The sequence below is a fragment of the Grammomys surdaster genome, unplaced genomic scaffold, assembly GCF_004785775.1.
Source record: "Grammomys surdaster isolate TR1022 unplaced genomic scaffold, NIH_TR_1.0 193, whole genome shotgun sequence".
In the NCBI taxonomy this organism is placed as follows: domain Eukaryota; kingdom Metazoa; phylum Chordata; class Mammalia; order Rodentia; family Muridae; genus Grammomys; species Grammomys surdaster.
In genome coordinates this window covers 10,761,714-10,785,446 of record NW_021604638.1, presented here as the reverse complement: position 1 = coordinate 10,785,446, position 23,733 = coordinate 10,761,714, and the positions used below count along the sequence as shown (strand labels likewise).

General features: G+C 44.3%; 1 protein-coding gene across 1 annotated transcript in view; it reads left to right on the top strand.

Annotated features, from left to right (window-relative positions):
- Positions 1 to 1,113: 1,113 nt before the first annotated feature.
- Positions 1,114 to 23,733, top strand: part of Ywhab (tyrosine 3-monooxygenase/tryptophan 5-monooxygenase activation protein beta) — a 25,246-nt gene continuing 2,626 nt past the window's right edge. Inside the window, exons 1-4 of the mRNA XM_028769622.1 lie at positions 1,114 to 1,279; positions 19,392 to 19,694; positions 21,837 to 21,960; positions 23,051 to 23,214. Coding sequence (XP_028625455.1) covers positions 19,395 to 19,694; positions 21,837 to 21,960; positions 23,051 to 23,214 — 588 coding nt within the window. The 5' untranslated portion in view covers positions 1,114 to 1,279; positions 19,392 to 19,394. The remainder of the gene's footprint in view (positions 1,280 to 19,391; positions 19,695 to 21,836; positions 21,961 to 23,050; positions 23,215 to 23,733) is intronic.

The window sequence follows — 23,733 nt, the reverse complement described above, 5'->3', positions numbered from 1 at the left end:
GGACTGAGCTCTGACTGTCTCGCTCAGCGAACTATTGAGTCTGATCCATCAGCAACAGATTTTAAAGTAAGGGACACAGAATGACATTCAAAAGACCACTTGGTACTTGATGGGGGCAGGGCCGGAGAGTCAAGCGGTGAATTTGAAGTCTATCGTTAAGCTAAGTAAGGGTAAAGGAGAAATGACAAAGGCCTATTACTTTGTGCTTTCTCTAAAGGCTGTAAGCTTCAAGACGCAGGTCTTGCTGTGTTCTCCAGCATTCAGAAAGCTGCCACATAGAATTTGTGGAAAATGAAGGAGTGGTGGAAGAGGTATTTTGAAGGGCTAGGCTTAAGGATCAACAGGCTTGAGTGAAGTATTAATAAAATTTAGGTAACAGTGAACGCCGTTTGGTGATCCTGGAGTTCTGTCTTTGCCGCTTTCCCTTTGAAGGATACTTGGGGACCAGGGTATCTCAACGAAGAACTGATGTACACAGGGTTTGTTTGTTTGTTTGTTTGTTTGTTTTTTAAGACCTTGGGATGTTCTGTTCCTGACACTTCATGAAGCTTCCTTGGTCTAGGAAAGGAAAAGTAAGTACCTTTTAGGACTGAAAGGTGAATTAACTGAAAATGGAGGGCTGAGCCATGTCTGTTCTCCTTTAGTTACAAGCACCCCCTTAAAGCACAGCTAATAAGACTGCTAGGCCCTCCGACCCCGTGAGAATTATTTTAAGGGTTGGGGAGAACAGATGACCGTAGCCTGGGCCAAGACCGCTCCAAGCTTCCGAACCCTCCCTTCCCGGAGGCAGCTCGGTTCTCCCACATCCCAGCCCCAGGGCGGCCACCTCGGCTCCGCCCTCTCTTCTTCCTCCTTTTCCTGCTCCCCCGCCCCACTTCCTTTCCCTGCGTCCGCCCCCTCCTCGCTCCCACCCAGGCCCAGCGCCCTCCCACGACCGCTCCCTCTTGGCTCTCCGTGACTTCCCCTCCTACTGGCTATCACCGCCCTTTTCGGGAGGACGGAGCAACCCCGTGCCTCACTCACCCAATGAGGAGTCGACTCAGGGTGGGGCGGGACTTGGGCTAGAGCGGAAGTGGTGGCCGGAGCGGAAGTGCAACTGCCGCCGCCACCGCTGCCGCCGATTCCGGAGCCCGGTAGCCGCCGCCGCCGCCGCCGCCGCACCTACGATCGCCGCCACCGCCGCTGCCGCCAGCACCGCCTGAGGAGTGAGCCCGGGAAGGACGCAGTCGCTGCCCTCCGATCTTCCCGGAAGCGCCTTTGCTCCCTCTAGTCCTCCGCGGTGAGTGCGGCGTGGCTCCCAGGGGCCCCAGCGCGAAGCCCCTTCTCGGGCGGCGGCTGCGGCCAGTCTCACTGCCGCCCCTCCCCGCTTCCGGCCGGGCCTGCGCCTCCGCGGGAAGCCCGGGCTTCTCTCTCGGCGCGCTGTACGGGGTGCGGCCGGGCCTGCGCGGCTGGGGACCGCTGGGCCGCGGGCTCCCCTCCGCACCATCTCTGTTCGGCACCGCCCCTGCCTGCTCTCTTCGGGCCCGGAGCCATCCCTCTGGGCCTGTCAACCTCGCTCATTCTTTGTGGCTTTCAAAAATTAAAATGTAGTCGAAGGCAGGCGAGTTTCGAGCCGCGACGCCCCTGCCGCACTCCCCTGGATGAGTAAGGGTTTAACCTTGGCGACAGCTGGGGCGAATCCCTCTCCCACTTTGCAGTAAAGCTGTTTCATCATCGCTGGTGTGGGAAACCCAGCTGGACCCGAGATTCTCTGACAGCAGGGTTGAGGTTTGAATTAAGAAATGAATTTGTCTGAACCTTTCACTGACTCAAACCGGATTCCCAGTGGGGTGGGGGAAGATCAGGCTGAGAATTGAGTCTTTTCTCTTGATGTTTGTCGTCATTTACTGCCAGAATCTCCTGGGTCCGCTCCCCAAATTCACCCATACACCCTTTTTTGTGGCATGCATATATATATGTGTGTGGGTGTGTGGGTGTGTGGGTGTTATATTGTTTGAAATTTGTCTAGTAACCTCAATGTTTGAAGAAAGAGTAAGCGAGATGTGGACCCTTTTTTTTTTTTGCAAGATGAGCGCATCTGGGTCTGTTGCAAATGGAGAACATGCGTGCCTCAAGGATTCCAAAGGTGGCAGCGTTGGTGAGAATTTGCCAACCTCTGTAAAAATGCATGGCTCATGTCCTTGCCTTCAGTACATTTTCTCTGGTGAGACCAGATAGCTCTTAATTTTACTTGCCTGGTGTGGGAGGTGGAATCTGGCAAGATGTTACAAATCTATAAAATCTTAGGAGCCGGTGCAGAAAGGTGCAGCACTTAAGAGGATATGAAAATTGCATTTCTCACTGTATCCTAGGTGTTCCTGTGAGACCATACAGACGTCCAGTTTATAGGACTGAGCACGTGCTTACTCAGCATCTCACATCCAGCTGCTGGAAATTTAGAGGAGTATTACTGAGTTCTTGGTGGATTTCTCTTGACTCCCTCCAGTGCCTCTGTTTCTTTGGATTGCCCAAGTCTTTTTTTTTTTTTCTCTTAGCATTATATAGCTGGAGAATATTGGTGGGTTTTTTTTTCTTCCCCACTCAAATTGAATTTTTAAGCATGACCTTAGAAATGAAAGGCTGAAAAATCCAGTACCAAATGCTAAATTTTCTTAGCTTCTGCCTTCTAACTATAAAAAAAAAAAAAATCACCCATCTTACAGATGAAATCTTTATGAGAAATGAGGTGATTTGGCCTAAACCACACACCTACTTATAGACTGAATATCCTCTTTCATCGGTGGCAAGTATTTATGGACTGTCAGCCCCTGGAGTATGGCTCCTACCCTGTTATCTTCCATTTCCCATCATGCAGTGCTCGGGTTATATTGAAGCCATTTTAGACTTGGAGCTGTATGGATCAGGGAGGCAGCCTGTGTGGAAACCAGGCCGAGCACATTCCCTTGATGCTCGTTCCCTAGGCAGAGTCCCCAGAGATTTGGGCTGCTGCAAAAAGTGCATTTTTCCCATTTGGCTGTGGATCCAAAAACAGCACTGGTTAGGTGAATTTGATTCAGTTCTTCCCTCTATTGTGTTTTAGCTATGATCTTCATCTATGCCTCTTAGCTTCCCTGTCTCCACCGGTGTCTGAGACCCCTTGTAAACTGTGTGTTAAGTACAAGCATTGGGTTTTGTTGTATTTTAATCCTTGACTTCAATTTCTTCTTTTTCCCTTTCTGATAAGATACAATCTTATTTTTTCCACTTGCTATGAAAAATGATATATAACGTTCCATGTAGCATATCCAGTATTTCATATCTGGACTGTACAAATGATGTGTCTCCTCCTTCCCCACCCTTCTGTTGCATAGCCCAGCCTAGGCTCAGACTCACTGCCTCAGCCTCTCCCCTCTGCCTCTCTTGGGTGCTGTGCTTATAGGTGTGCTGGGCTACTAATAAAGCTTTTGATGTGTGTAGTGGCAGAAAAGAGAATTAAGATAAACTTCTGGCATAGAGATATTCTCAATACAAATAAAGTTAATAGATTGTAACATGAATAACTATATCCCCTGTGATGTTTTTTTTATTTTTATATATATATATATCATAATGCTTAAATAGCCTATCTCAGACTTGATCTTTTTTTATGGTGATAAAGTGTTTTCTTCTAGCCCACAAAGAAATATGAAACAGTGTTATGTATAGTCAGGGTGAAGTGCATAGCACAGATTTGCAACTCCTTTGTAACTGTAACTTACATCCATTGATCAACTTTTCTCTTGTTTTTGGCTGTACAGGTACATGAGTTCACATTCTGGTTAGGTATAGCATTTGTGTCTGTAACACAGAAACACACAGAAACTACCCGTGTGACTTAGTCATTAGCCACCGAGGTATCGTTCAGGTACTAGCCGGTGATCACACTACTCACCACTTGTAGCACTCGGTGTGTGTCTTGCTCCCTTGCAAGCACTGCAAGCATTAATTCAGTCTGCAGCCAATAAAAGGCAAGTGCTATTGGCCTCATCTACATGAGGAAACTGAGGTGCAGAAATGAGAATTTGTCCAAAGATACACATCTGTGTATCACAAAATTAAATGCTGAGATGAGAAGTCACGCCCAGGTCGTTAGACCCCGGGTAACGATAGATTTGACTTGTGGTTGAGTATGTATTCCATGACTACAATTACTTTTTGTTCATGCACCCTATTAATGTGTGCAGACTCCAGTTTTAGCTGTTCATTTGTAGGGTGGTATTGCTGCTACGTATCAGATGAAAGCTGCTGAAAAGGCCAGTTTTTCTAGTACTTGCTTTGTACTAGGGAGAAATCCATCAGGTACACCGCAGAAAACCACCCTAGGTTCTCGTTTGCTATATTTTACCCTAACCATCATTTGTTGTTGCTAACCATACTACTTTGTAGTAGTTTAGGTTTCTGATGTGTATGGGAGAAGGAAAAAAGGGAGATAATCCCCTCTATAAGTAGAGAGAAGTTACTACGTCCTGTCAGAACTGTGCCCCTGTTTTGTCAGCGGCATCAGGCAAAAGCAGGTGTGTAAATGAGGGACTCTAGAACTATAACTCCATTGTAAGTTGATGTTTAAAAGATCCTTGGTTGTCTAATGTCAGCACTTGGGGGCAGAGGCAGGCAGATCCTTGTGAGTTTCAGCCCAGCATTCTACATAGTTCCAGGAGAGCCAGAGCTACATAGTGAGACTCTGAATCAAAAAACTAACAAACAAACCAAAAAAACGAAACAAAAAAACCACTTGGTGTATACATTTACCTAAAGAGATAAGAATTCAGACTAGTTAGAGCAGGAGCGGGTAGTTAGGTAATGGCTTTGACTTTAGATCTAGCTTCACTCCAGGGTAGGAGTCCAGTAGATCTGCATTTCACAATGGGAAACAATGGGAGCTGGACTCAGAAGAGACTTTCCTAAGGAGAATGTTAAAGGAAGAAATGGATTTGAAGTGCTTTTCTATTTTGCGATATGTCTGCTAAAAACAACCTTGAAGCTGCTTTTGAGAGGCAGTTCGGTGTTTCTGATACTTGTAATGAGATGGCAGTGATCAGCTGCCTCCCAGAGCAAGCTCCTGGCAGATTGTAGGGTAAACTTTTGCTTCAAGTTCTGCCCAGTTCTTGATTATGTAAGTTTCCTGTTCTGGTTGTTTATTTCATTGTTTTCCTTAAAGACTCAACTAGAAGAATTATTTCTGAATGGCCCTGACACACAGATGAAGAGCCAAATTAAAATAGATATGAACCTGGTCTGTCATTGTTTGTCCTCATGGGGAGAGCCTTAAATTAAAGCTTGTTTGGTAGTTTGGCAAGTTTTTAAGAGGGTATACTGTATAACTTGACATGATTCTTCCAAACATGGAACAGTAGTGCTTTAAGTATTAGGAGTCCTGACCGATCTTTAAAAGATTGCTACATTGAGAAAAGGATTCATGTTGAGGGGCTGGTGAAATGGCTTAGCTGGTAAAGATGCTTGCCACCAAACCTGATATTTTAGATTCAACTCCTGTTACCCGCGTAGTAAAGGAGAGAACCAACTCCCTCAATTGTCTTCTGACTTCCATGTGCACCCAAAATTACTGTCAACTTTTTAAAATTAATACTGTAGGAATAGCTTCATGGTAAAACACTTACTATGCAAGCGTAAGGACCTGTGTTTTATCTCCAGCAACCACGTGAAAAAGCCAGATGATATGTGCATCTAATCTCAGTCCTGGGGATGTGGAGACAGGAGATGCCTGGAGTGCTGTGGGTGGCCTCTGAGAGGTCTCTCTCATATGAAACAAACCAAAACAAACCCAAGGACAGTTCCTAAGGAATGACACTCAAAGGTTGACCTGTGGTCTGAGTGTGCACCCACTCTGTCTGTCTGTCTATCTCTTGAGATAGATCCCAGATATCTGAATCACTACAAATTCCTAAGTGCTTTGCCCATTTCAGTAGACCATAAGTGATGGTAGTGTTGTTAGTTAGCCTTTAGCTGAGTTTTGTATGGGTACTGATATATTCGGTATGGAAGCTATTATTTGAAAATAGTTTAGGGACTTGTTGGAATCCAGTTTGAGTCTCTTTAAGTATGTTAGCCTAGCCTAGTCCTGATTTGAGCTGAGTTAGAGCTCTGAAAAGTCCAACTGAATGTAATGGCTTACTTCTTATAACCCCAGCATTCAAGAGGCTGACGTGGGAGAAGTGCCAAGGGTTTGAGGCCAGGCTAGGCTGCATAATGAGTTTCTAACTAATTTAAGTTACAGAGGGAGACCAACAGGGTTCAATATAAGTAATCTAAAGATTCATCGGTGATCAAGCGGCTTGAAATTCAGTGTGATGGGCATTAATTGCACTCTGGGTGTGCAAAGGATACTAGTATGGATTCCTAACTTAAGCTTACTGCCCACTGTAGGTGCCAATGAAGGTGTTTACAGTAAACCCTAAGTGCCACATTCTAAAGATAAGCAGAAGTAATTAGCATGTACTATTCTTTCCTGTTCAGTAAAGAGAACAAGGTAGATTTAAAAGAAATGAGGTGCATATTAATGTGTTCCTTGCTCATTGACCCTTGTTAACTTGGTGAACTACTTGTCAGTGCTGTTAACTGAGTGCTTACAGAGACTCCTAAACAGTGGCGTCACAGATTAGGAGGACTCTTGTTAAATGATTGGATAGTTAGAGTACTGTGGCTGTAGATGATTTATCACTTTAAAACTATTTTGGCAACAAGAAGTGCTGATTTTGCCCCTGATTCCCACATACGTAACCTTAGAAGCATAGATATTGACCTAGAACAGTTAATTAACTTCAATTTGTCACCTGGTTTGTGTCTGTGTGCTTTCAAATCTAATTAAATGGAGGTAGATACTTATTTTTAAACAGTTAAAATTTATAATGACTACTGTAGGCTAAAGAGTTTCTGAGTTCTTATTCTGTGTAAGTCAACTGCTTGAACACAGTGCAAAGTTCTGCTGGTATCATACTCCTTATAAGGAGATCCCCTCCCCATGGAGATGTGCTATTTACTGGATCCTAAGATGACTTAACCAGTAGCTAAGCTCCTGAAGCAAAATGAATCCCCATACTCCACAGCTGTCTACTGCCAATAGCAAGGGGTGAGAACTCCAGAATGTTAGCCCATTCCATTCTGTGCAGGCAACCCCCGCTGAGTCATGAGTGCAAAAGCAACAACCACATGATGTCTAAGGCAACGCTTCACAGCCCTTCTCCGTCCTCTGCCCTGTACATTCCTTAGATCTGTCCATAGTGTTCCAACACTGAGCTTTGGGGATGTGTCCCGGGCAGGCAGTATTCGCTCAACTTTCAGCACTTGGACCAGTTGGAGTCTTTGCATTAACCCCTCGCTGCCCATGAAGCATCTCTGATGAAGGTTGAGATGAATACTAATCTGTTGGTATAAGCATAGAAATTTAGGTGGTGGCTTGACAGCATGTTTGTTTTAATAAAACAACAGTAGCAGCTTCCCCTCGGCCTAGAACCTCCTTAGCAATGGGCTTTGCCCAGGTTTACAGTCCTGTATGAATTCCTTCCTTCAGAGTGGGCCTCACCTCTGATCTCCAAGTTGGTGTTCTGTTGTTGTTTCTGTGACATGTACAAAAGTGATGTAGAGGAGGAGGAGGTTTATTCAGCTGACAGTTCCCTCCCCCTTCCTCCTACACCTTTTCACCCTCAGTTCCTCCTCTGTTTTCATATTGTCCCCTTCCTCCCTTAAGGTCTCTTCCCCTCCCGCTCATGGGCCCTTTCTAAGTTTTCTGACCTCTACAGACACTTAGACACACAAATCCAAAAACTTCAAAACTAGGATCTAGGCCTGGATTACCTCACTTAAAATAGTATTTTCCAGTTTCATCCATCTCCATGTGAATTTTGTAATTTTATTTTCCTTACAACAGAATAAAATTAATTTCAAGAATATATGCTCAATAGATGGACCCCTAGACTGATTCATTTCCCTGGTTTTGTAACTACAGCAGTAGTGACTATGGATGCGTAGGTGTTTCTGTAGTAAGATAAGTTGGGTTGAGTGGCTTAATTATAATCTGTTCATAGGGTCAGTCTCTTGGGCTGCCTTTATGAATCAGAATTAGCATATGTCTTTGGATTGATCACTTAGAGCCAGCAGATCAGTCTATTGTGATGCATGTTATTTGTTCACACTTGGACATACCACTTTACACTGTTTTTCAGTGTTGGTTCATTGGGCATAATTAGTAATGATGCAGGTACACTGTTGTGGAAGATGGGGGCTGGGGGTGCTTGAAATCCCAGCACGGAGGAATATGAGGCAGGAGGATGGATCAGGAGTTCAGTTCCAGGCCAGCCTGGGCTACATGAGACCAGCTCAAAACAAGATGGAATTCCAGAACTGCTGTGGAAGAAGGAAAGGATTTTGGTTTTTCTTTACAGTTTAGTGTTTGCTAGACACAGAACTATTGTATTTCAGATAAGTTGTTTCTGTTTCCAGCAAAGGATCTGTACATGTTGAATGAAATTGAAGTTTTGCAAGACTACATTTTATGTGTGGAATGGCATACAGTCATTTTTAGAGTAGGTGTTTTTCAGTGAGTAGTTTTCTTTGAGAGCTAGGAGTGCTTCGCTTGTTCAGGATAACACCCGCCAACCAGCTGGCCCCACTGACTTTCGTTAGGAGATAGGCAGCTTGTACACTTCCTTTCCTTCAGCTCTGATGTGCTGTGTGGGGCTGGGGATGCTCTAGCTGGAACGGTGGTGCATCGGTGAGTGCGATCAGCCTCACAGTCACCTCGGGAGCCTGGACTGAGTTTGCTACCACTATACCACCTCACAGAGGAGCCAGGACACCTATCTCCTTCTCCTCTTCTTCCTCCTTCTCCTCTTCCTCTTCCTCCTCCTCTTCCTTTCCTCTTCCTCCTCCACTACTACTACTTCTTCTTCTTCTTCCTCCTCTTCCTCTTCCTCTTCTTTTTTTTTTTTTTAGATTTTTTTCTTTCCTTTTTACATGTGTGTGAGACCAGAGGCATTGGGTCCCCTGGGGTTGGACTAGCAGGCAGGGTTGTGAGCGCCAGAGGTGGGTTTCAGAAGGCAGACTCTGGTTCCATGGAGCAGTGGATGCTTGTAACTGCTGAGCACTCGCAGCAGGCCCAGAGGACACAGCCCTTAGCCACTCCCCTCGAAGTGCACTCGGTTGCTATGTCAAGGAGACTTGGTATAGCTTTAAATACGTGCTGCCTTCCTGTGTTTCCACACAAGTGTGTACGGGTGCTGGGGTGGGGGTGGGAGGGATGCTGGTAGTTCTTTTTAGCCACTCCAAGTGAATAATCCAAAGAATTCTTGGGGATGCTGGTCCTTTCTCCAGTTGTTTGAACGCTGGATTGTAAGCATTTCCAAGCATTTCCTTTTTGTGAAGTGCCTTAAGAGTCAGAATTCCTTGCTTATAAGCCTTTACTCTGAGTACTCTCTGAGCACTTAGTGTGTGTCTTATTTGACTGGTCTTTATACCTACTTTTAACACTGCAGAAACAGGTGATTATAATGTGGGGGGAGAGTGCTTAATTGTGTTATATAGTTTCCTATTGGTTCTGCATAGGTCTTTTCCTGAAAAAGAGCACCATGTTTTCTATAAAGTTGGGATTCTTGGCATGTAGTGGATAGTAGGACAAGTTATTGTATTCAAGCTTACTCTTTTACAATTGAAAGTATTCTTTTCCATGAAAATACGTAGTTCATGAGTCTAGAAGCTAAATTTATCATTTTCTCTCTTTTTTTTCCACTTTATCTATTTACATTCCAAATGTTACCCCCCTTCCTGGTTCCCCCTCCATGTGTTCTTCACCCCATCCCCCCTCCTCTTTGCTTCTGAGAGGGTGCTCCCTCACCCAATTACCTACTCCCACCTCACCCCCGCTAGCATCTCCCTTCCCTGGACCATCAAGTTTCTACAAGATTAAGCACATCCTTTCCCACTGAGGCCAGAGAAGGCATCCCGAGTGGGTCTGGACCCAAAAGGACATACATGGTATGTACTCACTGTTAAGTGAATATTATAGCCAAAAAAATTCAGAATGCCCGTGATACAACTCACAGGCAGTATGAAGCTTAACAAGAAGGAAGGCCCTAGTGTGGATACTTCAGTCCCACTTAGAAAAGGGAACAGAATAATCATGACAGGGAGGGACCTGGGTGGGAGAGGGGAAGGGGAAAAAGGGGGGAAAGGACCAGGTATGGGGGGGGGAGGGGCAGGAGAAATGCCCAAAGGACCAGGAGAATGAATAGAAATATGCAGCAGTGTGGGAAGGGAGGTGGGGAGGAATATCTAGAAAGTCCCAGACACCAGGGATGTGAGAGGCTCCCAGTACCCAATGGAGATGACCTTAGCCGAAACACCTAACAGTGGGGAGATGGAACCTAAAGAGACCACCTCCAGTAGATAGACAGGGCCCCCATTTGAGACATGGAGCCACCTACCTACCCATCTTTAAAATTTTTGACCCAGAATTGTTTCTGTCTGAAGGAAATGCAGGGACAAAAATGGAGCAGAGACCGCAGGAAAGACCGTCCAGAAAGTGGCCTGACTTGGGATCCATCCCATGCACAGCCACTAAACCCAACACTGTTTATTACTAATGCCATGTTGTGCTTGCAGACGGGAGCCTAGCATGGCTGTCGGTCCTCTGAGAGGCTCTACCAACAGCTATCTGAGACAGATGCAGATACTACAGTAAACCATTGGACTGAGCCCAGGGAAGATTTAGGGGAAGAACTGAAGGAGCTGAAGGGAATTGCAACCCCATAGGAAGAACAACAGTGTTACCTAACCCAGACTCCTCAGAGCTCCCAGAGACTACGCCACCAACCACATACATAGCAGAGGACTGCCTTGTAAAGTTATCGTTTTCAACTTTTCTTAATTTGGAATAAATTCTTAAAACAATGTATAGAATATATAGATGAGTGGTAGTGATCTTCTGTTTGCTTGGCCACTCTGAAGTGAGTTGTCCACATTTTAACTGATCTCTAGCTAGGAAGTGTCTCAACGCAAAGCATTGATTAGAAGACGAGGTTGGCTCACACTGGTTGGTTGAGTTAGCTCTGCATTTGTAGTTGCTTTTTTTTTGTTTGTTTTTTTTGTTTGTTTGTTTTGGTTTGGGTTTTGTTGTTGTTGTTTTTTGTTTTGGTTTTTCGAGACAGGGTTTCTCTGTATAGCCCTGGCTGTCCTGGAACTCACTCTGTAGACCAGGCTGGCCTCGAACTCAGAAATCCACCTGCCTCTGCCTCCCAAGTGCTGGGATTAAAGGCGTGCACCACCACCACCCGGCTGTAGTTGCTTTTAGGATTGTATTTTGAAATATCCTTGTGATCACAGCACTGGGGAGATGGAACAGGAGGATGGAAGAGTTCCGGGCTACCCTGAGGTTACATGTTGAAAGTCTGTCTCAAAACCACCAAGGACTGCAAGTGTAGACCAGGTTAAAGCACTTACCCTGTATGCCTAATCTCTGGTGGGTTCCCAATATAGCTTCTTCCTCAGAAAATTATAGGTTGGGGGCTTGCTTGCGAGTTTAGAAGACAGTGTCTAATCCCCTGGAGCTGGAGTTCGGGACAGTTGTGAGCTACTGGTTATGGGTAACCACACCTGGGTCCTCTGAAAGAGCAGCAAGTCTGCCTAGCCTTTTGCTTTCCCACCACCACCACCACCACCACCACACCCCTCAGCCTTCTGGCTTATTTCTTAAAAAGCTTTTTTATTATAAGACAAAATAGTGTATTCCTCTGGTGCTCATTACAGGCTGTGTTCTTACACTGACTATAGAAAGTAGACTCACTCATATACACCTCGGCACTGGGGAACACGCACAGGGATTTAGAGTTCCAGGCCGTGGGCCTCATCTGGTCTGCTATATGTTGTGATCCAAACATGGGCCAAAATGATTTTAGAAGTAGTGGATTGTCAGGTTTGTCTGCATACATTCTTAATTTGAGCACTTAGGAGGGTTCCAGACCAGCCTGGACTACATCATAAATGAGACTTTGTCTCCCAAATAGAAAGATCAACTTTAAAAATAAGGATTATGGGGGCTGGAGAGACGGCTCAGTGGTTAAGAGCACTGACTGCACTTCCAGAGATCCTGAGTTCAAATCCCAGCAACCACATGGTGGCTTACAGCCATCTCTGTATTGAGATCTGATGCCCTCTTCTGGTGTGTCTGAAGACAGCTACAATGTATTCATATATAATAAATAAATAAATCTTAAAAAAATAAGGATTATAAACATACTAGCACCCAGAGATAACACTGCGATTACCACACTTACCCATTTTGTATTGACGTCTAATCTGTTTGTTTGTTCTTTAGGAACATTTTAGGAATATGTGTGTCCCTTTGTACATAGCCCTGTGAATCTTAAATGTATCTTTCCTGTGCCGCCTCCTTTTGGAGACCTGTAATTTTTACTGTCTTGACTTTTTTTTTTAACTAACCAATTCTCTACTGTTAGGTATTTGAATTGTTTCCAGTACTTCACTAAGCATTTATTAGCAAATGTCTCCCAGTTCTGTGGCTTGCTGCTTCCAATGGTTTAGAACAAACAGATTGACAGCCATCATTACCATGTGGGTGTGGATGTCAAGGCCTTTCTGCTGGCTCATTGCCAGGCTAGACTGTGGCCTCTGAGGAGTTCATCTGCTCTGGTAGAAAGCAAATAAAGGCTGTTTGGCCAAAATTGTCTTTGTGGGACTCTCATTCCAAGTCTCGGAGAAATGCATGCCATTCTGTTAAATTGCCTAAGAACTCCAGAAAAATCTGATTGGCAACAGCTGAAATGTCACAGTTAACATGTATGTGTGTTCATTTTGAGCTCACTGAGAAAATGAGTCTCGTGTTACCACATAACTACTTCCTGTGCAAAGATCAATCTAGACTCACTTCTCCTTCCTGGTTTTTTGTTCTTTGTTTTGATATTGGGCATTGAACCCAAGGCCTTGCACATACAAAATAGGTACTCCTTCAGTGAGCTAACATTTTTTGAAATTGTAACTGTATATTTAAAAGAGGCTCACACTTTGGGTTAGAATAATAATATATAGGCACTTGGGGAGAACTAAAGGTCTTTAGATTTGTTTGTGCGGTATGTATTTTTAAGAAAGATTTTATTAAGGGCAGGGATTTGCAAAGGTGAGGGAGGGGGCTGAACTTGGGATGTAATGTGAATAGAAAAATTATGAGAAAAAGGAAGAAAAGAAGGAAGATAGATAGGTAGATGAATGCATGCATCCCGGGGCACAGCCTGTGGGGAATCCTTTGCCCGGCTGGTGGGAGAGATCTCGAGAGGCCAGAACAACCAGTGTTACAGCTCTCTGAGGAGAAGCTGGAGCAAGGCAGCCTGGAGTTAGTGGCAGGCAGTGAAACATAGCTAGCAGCTAGGAGCCAGACAGGATTGAACAGGAAGTGGCTGTGGTCAAGCACGCTCACAGGCCTGTTTGTGCTGGGTCAAGGTCCAGTGACAAAAGCTTGGGGAGAGAAAACTCCTAGGAATTGTTACAGCTCAGTAAGACGGGCACTCATGATTCGTGCACTTTATTCTGTGTGGATAGGAAACATTTGGGGTTGGGGTGGGATCTAGAGGAACATGTTTTTTATTGACTTGGTCTGAGATGTTAGGGATGCCTTATCTGCATGTGGAAGGACTTCAGGTGTCCCCAAGTGACTGATTGTCAGTCTTCTCACTGGGTTGTCGTGTTCATGTGTTGCAGGACAGGAACCTGGTCAGAATAGATTTAAATGCCTATAGTCCTCAATTATGAGACTTGCCAGAGTTCCTAAACCTTACTAATTTTCTGTCTGGTCCACTGTCCCACGGATAGATGAATGGATGGATACAAGATTGATTAATTGATTTTTATAACTGTTGTTCTTTAATGCCCTGTTCCTGGTGGTCACAGCTACTCTGCTGAGGGAGATGCTGTTGTCTGCATTTGTAAACTGAAAATCTTGAGTTTAATGGGATCCTTTTCTGTGTAGTGGCAGATTGTGCTTTGACACATGATGCTGTTGCCTTTCTGTGTGTTCTTTGTTCTCCCAGTCATGAGTGTTCAGAAACTTAACAGATGCTTATTTGAACAGTTTGCGGCATTATGTCTGAATCCTTCTTTTGAGAGAAGGAAGTGTGGGAAACTAAGCGGTAGAGCTTTCCCCGCTACCGTGACCAGTGTGAAGAAGCCCTAGACTGTGGAGCAGGCTTGTGTGGATTCAGAGTCCTGGATAGAGTTTGCATAGGCATGAAGTAAAGTATCCAGGAGAACATTCTAGACGAAGGGACCTGCATGTTTGAGTGAGGTATGAACAGGGCATGTGGGAATGTGCACCTGAGAACCTCCCAGGCTGAAGGACCTTGAAAGCAACCAAGTAGGGTTTCTTAAGTGATAGACTAGCCCAAAGGGGAGCCTTGAGGTTATTGAGTATGACTAAAGTGGTGGTAAGTCTTTGTGGTACGGAAGAATGCTTTTGAGGAGCAGGAGCTTTGGGTCATTACATTTGAGGAAGGAGAGGATACTGCCAAATTTGTTGGGGGTAGGGGGTAGATTTGTTTTAGGGTCTCATTTAGGAGCTATTTGCTCATACCAGTTAACATGCAGGATACTAGGAGATACTAGAAATAGAATTAAAATTTTTTGGTTGATTCATTACAAAATTAAAAAAAAAAAAAAACTCTGGGGCTGTTACACAATGCTAGAGTGTAATATACATGAGGCCCTGAGTTTAAGCGCCAACTTTAAGAAGAAAGGTACCACAACCCAAGACAAGCTAAACGAACATTTTTTAAAAGATTTATTTATTTACTTTATGTATGTGAGTACACTGTGGCTGTCTTCAGACACACCAGAAGAGGGCATCAGATCCCATTACAGATGGTTGTGAGCCACCATGTGGGTGCTGGGAATTGAACTAAGGACCTCTGGAAGAGCAGTCAGTGCTCTTAACCTCTGAGCCATCTCTCCAGCCTGAACGTTTTTTAAATATCCAAAATATTGTGGTTTCAAAAGTTGGCACTAGTCACATTTTCTAGTGACTAGCCTGTGTGCCTAGTGACTATTGTAGCTTCACAGAATGGTTGGAGTACGGGTCATGTGAGGAAGAGCCATTGCCTAATGAGTCAAGACAGAAAGTGGACTTGTATGCAGACAGCTGTTTTGACAGCAGCACATGTGAGAAGGGTTTGTTGTCTGTTGCTGTCTTCACCATCCCCATCTCCATGGTCTATAAAGGCACTGTGGAAACTTGGAATCAGGAAGTTTCTTTATTGGAGATTTCAGAGGATGGCTCTCATAGTAGAGATGTAAGATAGTTCAAGATGATGACCCGAAGTGCAGGTCGGGTGTTACGTAGGCGAAGAAAGAGGAACTCTTTCATTTTTTCCTTGTCTGTGCCTTCCTCCAAACTACTAGATGTTGTGTAACCCGTTTCCTGTTGAAATTGGCCTAGCTGCTCCAAAATCCATGTTATATAAGTCTTGAGTTATGTAAGTAGTAGGCGTCAGGACCTTTAGTTCATGTCTTCTGTTTCTTGTTTCTTTGTGTGTATGTGCATATATATATATATATATACACACATATATATACATACATACATATATATGTGTGTGTGTGCGCGCGTATGTGTACATATTTTATATATATGTATAATTGAAAGCTTTAGAAAATGCCAGTTTTCTTTTGTTTTGTTTTGTTTTGTTTTGTTTTGTTTTTTCGAGACAAGGTTTCTCTGTGTAGTCCTGGCTGTCCTGGAACTCACTCTGTAGACCAGGCTAGCCTCGAACTCTCGAACTCAGAAATCCACCTGCCTCTGCCTCCCAAGTGCTGGGATTAAAGGCGTGCACCACCACTGCTCGGCACACAAAATTTCTTTAAAAAATTTATTTATTGCTGGGCAGTGGTGGCGTACACCTTTAATCCCAGCACTTGGAAGGCAGAGGCAGGCAGATTTCTGAGTTCAAGGCCAGCCTGGTCTACGGAGTGAGTTCCAGGACAACCAGGGCTATACAGAGAAACTCTGTCTCGGAAAAAAAAAAAAAAAAGATTTACGAGTATAGGTTTTATATATATATGTATATATGTATATATATGTATATATGTGTATACACACACACACACACACACATATATATATATATATATATATGCGCATCATATATGTTCCCGGTGCCCAGAGAAACCAGAAGAGAGCCTTAGACCCCTACAACTGGAGTTACAGACAGTTGTGAGCTGTCATTGTCATGTGGGGACTGGAAATAGAACCCAGATTTTCTGCAGGAGCAGTTGGTGCTCTTAATCTGCTCTGAGTCATCTCTCCAGCTCCACTTCTCTGTCTCTCTGTCTCTGTCTCTGTCTCTCTCTCTCTCTCTCTGTGTGTGTGTGTGTGTGTGTGTGTGTGTGTGTTGAGGGGTTAGAGAAACATGTGTTTTAAAGTTCAGCCTACACCAGGACCAGGACTGGTGTGGAACTGAGGCACTGGGGACAGCTCGGTAACCCTGCGGATCTCAATTGAAGGGGAAGGAAAAGCAATAAAGCAGTTATCAAAGACAAGAGCCTCGTGGCCTTAGAGAGAGCAAAGCCCAGAATGACACTGGAGAAGAGCTGCTTCTTGAGAAAGGAGCTCCTGGCACAGCCGATAATCAAGCTACCAAACTGCGTCCCAACGGCAATGCCAACCCTAGATCCAACTGTGGCAGCCCCAGCACCAATCACCCTGGCTGTTGGGTTACTGTCCTGGGGAAACCACATTAGGGTCTCAGACTCTCTGGTCACCTGGAGAGGGGACTGCCTAGGAAAGGCTGTTTAGATAGGCCCTCTGAGGGCTGGGGAGAGATGGCTCAGCAGTTAAAGGCACACTGGCTGCTTTTCCAGAGGACTCAAGTTCAATTCCCAGCACCTACATGGTGGCTCATAACTGTCTGTAATTCCAGTTCCAAGAGACCTGATATCCTCACTTAGACATATATGCACATAAAATATAAACAAGTAATTGATTAGATAGGGCCTTTGATCTATTCCAGGGGGAGGCAGACATGAACCTGATTAGACCCCAGGCACAGACGCAGAATGGGAGAAGTAAGCGGTGCTTTGGTGGTCTGAGTTTCATGGTCTGGGCATTCCCATTTCCCTGCAGGGGCTGCTAGGTCACAGAGGTCTCCCTCCTCCCAGCCTAGAATTCTTTTTTTTTTTTTTTAAACACCTATGCACATCCAATTTTTTTTAGATTTTTGGTTTGTTTTTTTTTTTTCGACACAGAGTTTCTCTGCGTAGCCCTGGTTGTCCTGGAACTCACTCTGTAGACCAGGCTGGCCTTGAACTCAGAAATCCACCTGCCTCTGCCTCCCACGTGCTGGGATTAAAGGCGTGCGCCACCACCGCCCGGCACCAGTTTTCTTTTTAAAGACATACATATATGTGTACAGTAGCATAATGGTTTTTAATCTTCAAGAACTCTGGGACAGTGTCAAAGAATCTTGATATAGTTATTTTGGGTTTGGTTGGTTGGTTGGTTGGTTTTGTTTTTCGAGACAGGGTTTTTCTGTGTAGCTCTGGCTGACCTGGAATTCACTCTGTAGACCAGGCTAGCCTTATAACTCACAGAGATCCACTTGCCTCTGCCTCCCAAGTGTTGGGATGGATTTATTTCTTTCTATTTATTGGGATGTGTGTGTGCATGCCTGTGTGTATATGTGTGCTTGTTGCTCACAGAAGCTAAAGAGGGCATTGTATGGTTGGAGTCGTAGGTGGTTGTAAGCCACTACAAGCATGAAGGGATTTGAACCCAAGTCCTCTTGAAAGAGCAGCTCTTACCTGCTGAGCCATCTCCCGCCCCTGAAGTTTCTCTTTTGGTAGTGCATGTCTCGTGTAGTGTAGTCCCTCAGGAACTTGGGCCAGTAGAAGGTCACCATCCGGGAGCTGCACAGGCAGACTACATGGACTTGTAGCTGACTGCTATTAGAGAAGAGGGCCTGGGACCTGCACCTGCGGTTTCAGCATTTTTTTTTTTTTTTTTTTTTTTGGCTTGGAGAACTGTTGTCTCTGCTGTCATTTCATCTAGCCCAGCTGCTTGCTGTTTGCCTCATTAACTGCTGTGGGATGCAGTGAATACAGTGAAGGGTCTTCTGTATTGGTAGGGTGTTGAGCTAAGGTTACTTTAAAAAAAGAAAGCATTGGATGTGTATTGTTATTGTGTCCACATGTATATCTGTGTGCCACATGCATGCCTACTAGTTTCTCTCAGAGGCCAGAAGTGGGGTGAAAGTCATCAGATCCCCCTGGAACCAGAGTTATGAACTACCCTGTAGGTTTTTGGAATCAAATGCAGGCCCTTTGAAATAGCAGGCAGCATAAACTTCAAAAAACAAGTTATTGGGTGGCTATCAAGATGGCTGAGCAGGAGAGGGAGATTGGAGCCAAACTTGATGACCCAAGTTCAATCCCTGGAACCCCCGTGGTGCTGGAGAGAACCAGCTCCCACAGTTAGTTATCTTTTCCCCACACATGTCCATGCATGTATTCTCCCATAGGCACACAAACATAAATGAATGTGTAAAATCAAGTCTTGTTAAAAGTGGTTTCTGTGTATTGGGGAGGAGAGAATAGGGTGGTGGAACAAAGAAGTTCTAGAAGAAACAGGCACGTTTAAAGGCTTTGTATTAAATAATAAGGTGCGAAAACTTCTATGGCAGTCTCCACTAGGTCATCTAACTTAACCTGACTTCCAGGCCTGTCCTTGCTCTGTGGCTGGTGGTTTACCTCCCTGCTCTGCCTCTCTGCCTCTCTGCCTCTGCCTCATCAGTGTCCTTTCCCTGTCATCTTTAAGTCCTTCAGCTTACCTCCCGTGCGCCACTCTGTCTGTCCAGAAGGTCCACCGTTGCACTTCCTGCCCCTGTATTGGCCATCAGCTCTTTATTATAACCAGCCAGCGGTAAGACAGCTCCAGATCCAGCTCTTTGGTTGCCTAAGCCATTGAGGGTTGTTACAAATAGGAAGCTGGTGACGACCTATAGAAATGACAGTACCAAAGTCCTTCCATCACCAGAATTAATTAAGGTATGTGTCGAAAACACATACCTTAATACAATGTGGACAAGGTCACCCCGTCAGCCTTGACTCCCCACTGTGTTCTGCTTGCCGGGCTCTTCTGGGTTCATCATTTTCTTTCTTTTAATCGTCGTGTTTTCTAAGAAGGTAGAAGGATTATTGGGATATGCCTGCCATGTAGGATTGTTGATAACAACTGACCAAAATGATTTAAAGCCTTGTTCCAGTCTTGGCTCTGTAGACACTCAGTACATGATTCACATTCTTGTTTGCGTTCTAAGAATGTTGGAAGCCTGACATTTGCTTTCTCTGTGTTCTTGCTGTTGTAGAGAATGACCATGGACAAAAGCGAGCTGGTACAGAAAGCCAAGCTTGCTGAGCAGGCTGAGCGCTATGACGACATGGCTGCAGCTATGAAGGCCGTAACCGAACAGGGACATGAACTCTCCAATGAAGAGAGGAATCTGCTCTCTGTTGCCTACAAGAATGTGGTAGGTGCCCGCCGTTCTTCCTGGCGTGTCATCTCCAGCATCGAACAGAAAACAGAGAGGAATGAGAAGAAGCAGCAGATGGGCAAAGAGTACCGTGAGAAGATCGAAGCCGAGCTGCAGGACATCTGCAATGACGTGCTGGTGAGGGCAGCGCTTCTGCTTTACACATCCGTCTGTGGGCTTAACAGTGCAAGCTCTCACACAGCTTAGGGGAGAGTGGAGCTGCTCCACTGTACTCAAGCTAAGAACTACCTGTAACTTTTTCTAAAGCATGTGATTTGGGTTTGTCACCCTTTCTTGATCAGTTCATCTTTTCTTGGGTGTTTTCCTTCCCTCAAAAAGACCCTGCAGCAAACAGGAGCATTTCATTACATTCCTCCATTTTTCTTTAGAAATTGAAGCCAAAAGAAGAGGCTACTTAGACAGATGCAGTCGCTAGCAGACAGTTCTAGTGGTCTCAGTAGCGATTCGTCTCTGGAAAGGAAGGGATTTAAAGGCCTTCCAGCCTTTCCTTGGCCATGCTCTCACAAAGTATAGAAATCTGATGTCGAAGTTTTGGCATGTCTGTCAGATGCAGTGTAGCTTTAAAAGCCAACTCAGAGGTGGTATGGAGCTTCTCCTGTGTGTTATATACACTGCAGTCAGGTGGTAGATTCTTCCAGCTACATTTGGGGTTGGATGGGAGGGGTACCTACCCTAGAACACTCATGATTGTATTCTTTCCCTCATATCTGGAGCCCACTAGGAAATTTGATTTTGTACGTGAAAGCAGGTACAAAGTTACTGTGAGGCTGCTTTAAAGAGAAAGGGAGTTCTTTCCCTCCTACAGTACTGTCTATCTCTAAAGTACTTCCCTTGATGGCTTCTTTGGAAAACCAGGATAAAGCTTGTCACCTCTCAGACAGAGCTCCTCCCTCCCAACCCACTGGAATTATATCCCTCTCTGTCTACACAGTACTTACAAATAACTACTTCCCTTCGCATATTCTGGTATTGATTAATGAAATCCTTGATAGCTGGGCTTTGCCTTGAGCCTCTCTTTTTATCAGCTTCTTGGTGTAAGATAAGTTTCATGGCTAAACATGTTGCCTCTTGGTTGTTTGAGGGTTTGTTAATGGTGCACTAATTCCTGAATGTTAGGTGCATCTGGTATTCAGATGAAGTATGGCATGCATTCCAAAGGCAAGAGAGTTCCATAACTCCTGACATGTAGACCAGCTTTTAAGAGCATCTGAAAGAATGGGAAGAAGAGCATGGTACTCACTGCCTCTTAACCAGTTTTTCAGGATGCCACATTCTAAAACAACTCTTCGAAAATAATGCTCTGTATACGAAGCTTGGACTCTTCAGAACTACTTTTGTTGTAAGCATAAATGTTTAAAGGAATTTGTTATTAATAGCTCTAGGCTGAGTGCTTACTGCGTATCAACCAACGTGCTAAGCACTAGATATAAGTTGCCTCACTTGTCCTTACAACTGCCTTAGATGGTGGTCATGCTGGTCCCCTTTCCCATTGTACAGCCAAGGCATCTGAGGATTGGGGTCCCAAGGCAGTCTCTCCAGGGTCATGTGGAAACAGACAGTAAGCATCAGAAGAAGGTTTTCTTCCCAGGTCAGATGAAGTTTAAACTTAGTTCTTGGCTGCTTTGTTCTATTGCTGCTTTTTTCTTCCCAGAATGGAAAGGCCCCACACACTCACAATTACAGAAGCAATACAAGTGTCAATGGGGGATTGTTTTGTTTTTAAGAGATGGACAGAAGTTACAAAGTAAAAGTCGCTTCTCAGCATTGTTAATATTAATACATGTTAATAAAGAGAAGAATTGTTAATATTGATCCTCAAAGGGTTTCCCCCACGTTTTGTGTGCATGCCCCCACACTTTAATATTGAAGTGAGGTTCTTTTGTTGGCAGTCTTTCCATTTGGATTTGGGTTAGCAGTGTAGTTCTGGGCCATCTTTTTCCCATCGCGTTTCACTGTCGTAGTTACAGTATAAGGAGTCCTGTGATGGTCTGGGGGACCTGAACTACAGGCTCCTGCTCTTAGGACTTAGCCAAATGGAATTTAGCAGCTTGAATGAAACCGGTTGGTTGGGATTGCTGGAAGGGGTGAGGGTGGGTGAGGGGAGGGGAGGGGTTGGGTTTGAGGGAGGTCATTGGTTGGGGCTTTTGGGTTTTAGTCTTCAGAAAAATCATACATAGTAGTAGTACATATCTTAAATGTCAAATGTAATTTTAACATCTCACAAGGAATTCAAAATTCTTCATGTGAATCACTTTTTAGGAGCTGTTGGACAAATATCTCATTCTCAATGCTACACAGGCAGAAAGCAAAGTGTTCTACTTAAAAATGAAAGGAGACTATTTTAGGTATCTTTCTGAAGTCGCATCTGGAGATAATAAACAAAGTAAGTAACATTTAAAAAAATACAGTCAGTGGGAGAGCTAATATTTCATAATGACATCTGGTCTTTGTTTACTATAGACACTTAAGTTCACAGTAATGAGAACTTCAGAGACCACAGCATTGTCATGTGTGGGGTCACAGGGTTAATCTCTTTATCTAATGGATAGACATGTTAGAAGTTTGGTATGTAATATGTTTGGCAAACTTATCTGGGAATTGATAGTTCTTTTTTGCAGGTAAAACTATAAAACATAATAATTCACCTTGGCTGTGATGTTGCTTTACCCACTTTCACTTACTGCATCTGTAGTCTGAGGTCGACATGGAAAATTCCAAAGATAGATGAGTAACTTACCTGGTCATCACCAAGTTGCCATATTGATATCTTGACTCTCTCCTTGTGTTCAAGTGACTTGCTGGTTTCTGAAGTGCAAATTACGTTACAGTATATTGTTAAGACTGTTGTGTTGATTTCCTGTTTTATTTTATCTCAGCATGTGTGACAGGCTTCAGTACTGTATAGTTTCAGGCATCCGCTGATGAGGCAACCTGTGTGGGACCATGATAGGGGAGTGCCTTTCTTTCAGCACATGGCTTACTGTGATGTGATTTTAGCTGTTTTATTCAGTGTTCACTGTATGCTAAGTAACTGGGCTTGCATATCCTCTTAGCACTTGGAATTTAGTCTCCTATGTTTTCCAGTAAAAGAAACCAGAGTTTGCGTTTAGACGTTTTTACTTGCTCCGGGCCACATGCAAGTGAGTTGAGACTTTGAATTTGTTTATGCGGATCCTCTTAAACTCCGTAACTTTTTTCACTAGATTGTCCATATTTGTTCTTATGAAAGGCTGTGTCTGTATTTCTTGGCTCCTTTAACAGACTTCATTATAACTGTCTGTTTTCTTCCAAAGCATTTAGTACAGTGCTTAGCATAAACATTTAGCAGGTGTTTAGGTTGAATGGGGAAGACATGAACCTTTGTTTTGATGGCTTGCTTGCTTGCTTTAGCCTCTTACTAAAGTGTCTTGACAATGGAGCATGTGTGGTGCAGCCTGTGCGAGACGACGCTGACAATTTCATCTTCCTTCCAGCCACGGTGTCAAACTCCCAGCAGGCTTACCAAGAAGCATTTGAAATCAGCAAGAAAGAAATGCAGCCTACACACCCCATTCGCCTCGGCCTGGCACTGAATTTCTCAGTCTTTTACTATGAGATTCTAAACTCTCCTGAAAAGGCCTGCAGCCTGGCCAAAACGGTGAGGGAAGACCCTTTGCTAGTTCCAAGAACTTCTTTCTGTTTATGAGCAGTCCTCGCTGTCTTAGATTTGTAAGCATTTTCTAGAGAGTGGGATTTTAGAAAACCAATGTAGACCTGTTACTTGGGGTGCTTTGATCTGAATATATGGTGACTTTGTTTTGCTTTGTTTGGTTACTATTGAGGTCATTGGTAGAACCTTCCAGGTAAAAAGTAGGAGTTCTTGTCAGGCTTTGGACATTGTCATCTTTGCTCCAAGATAGAACTCCATGAAAGATGGAGCCCGCGCTTTGTGCTGATTACTTCCTGTGTTCTTTGAGGAGCTTTCTTTCTGGTGTACACTGTTACTTGAATCTTTTTTAATTTGGAAAGAGTACCTGAAGTGGATTCTACAACATGAGCCCTGAGACAAGTTAAGCTTAATGGAGTGAGCTTTCCTGTTCTCCCCTTTGACCTTTGTGTGATTGGTGTGTGTGTGTGTGTGTGTGTGTGTGTGTGTGTGTGTGTGTGTGTGTGTGTG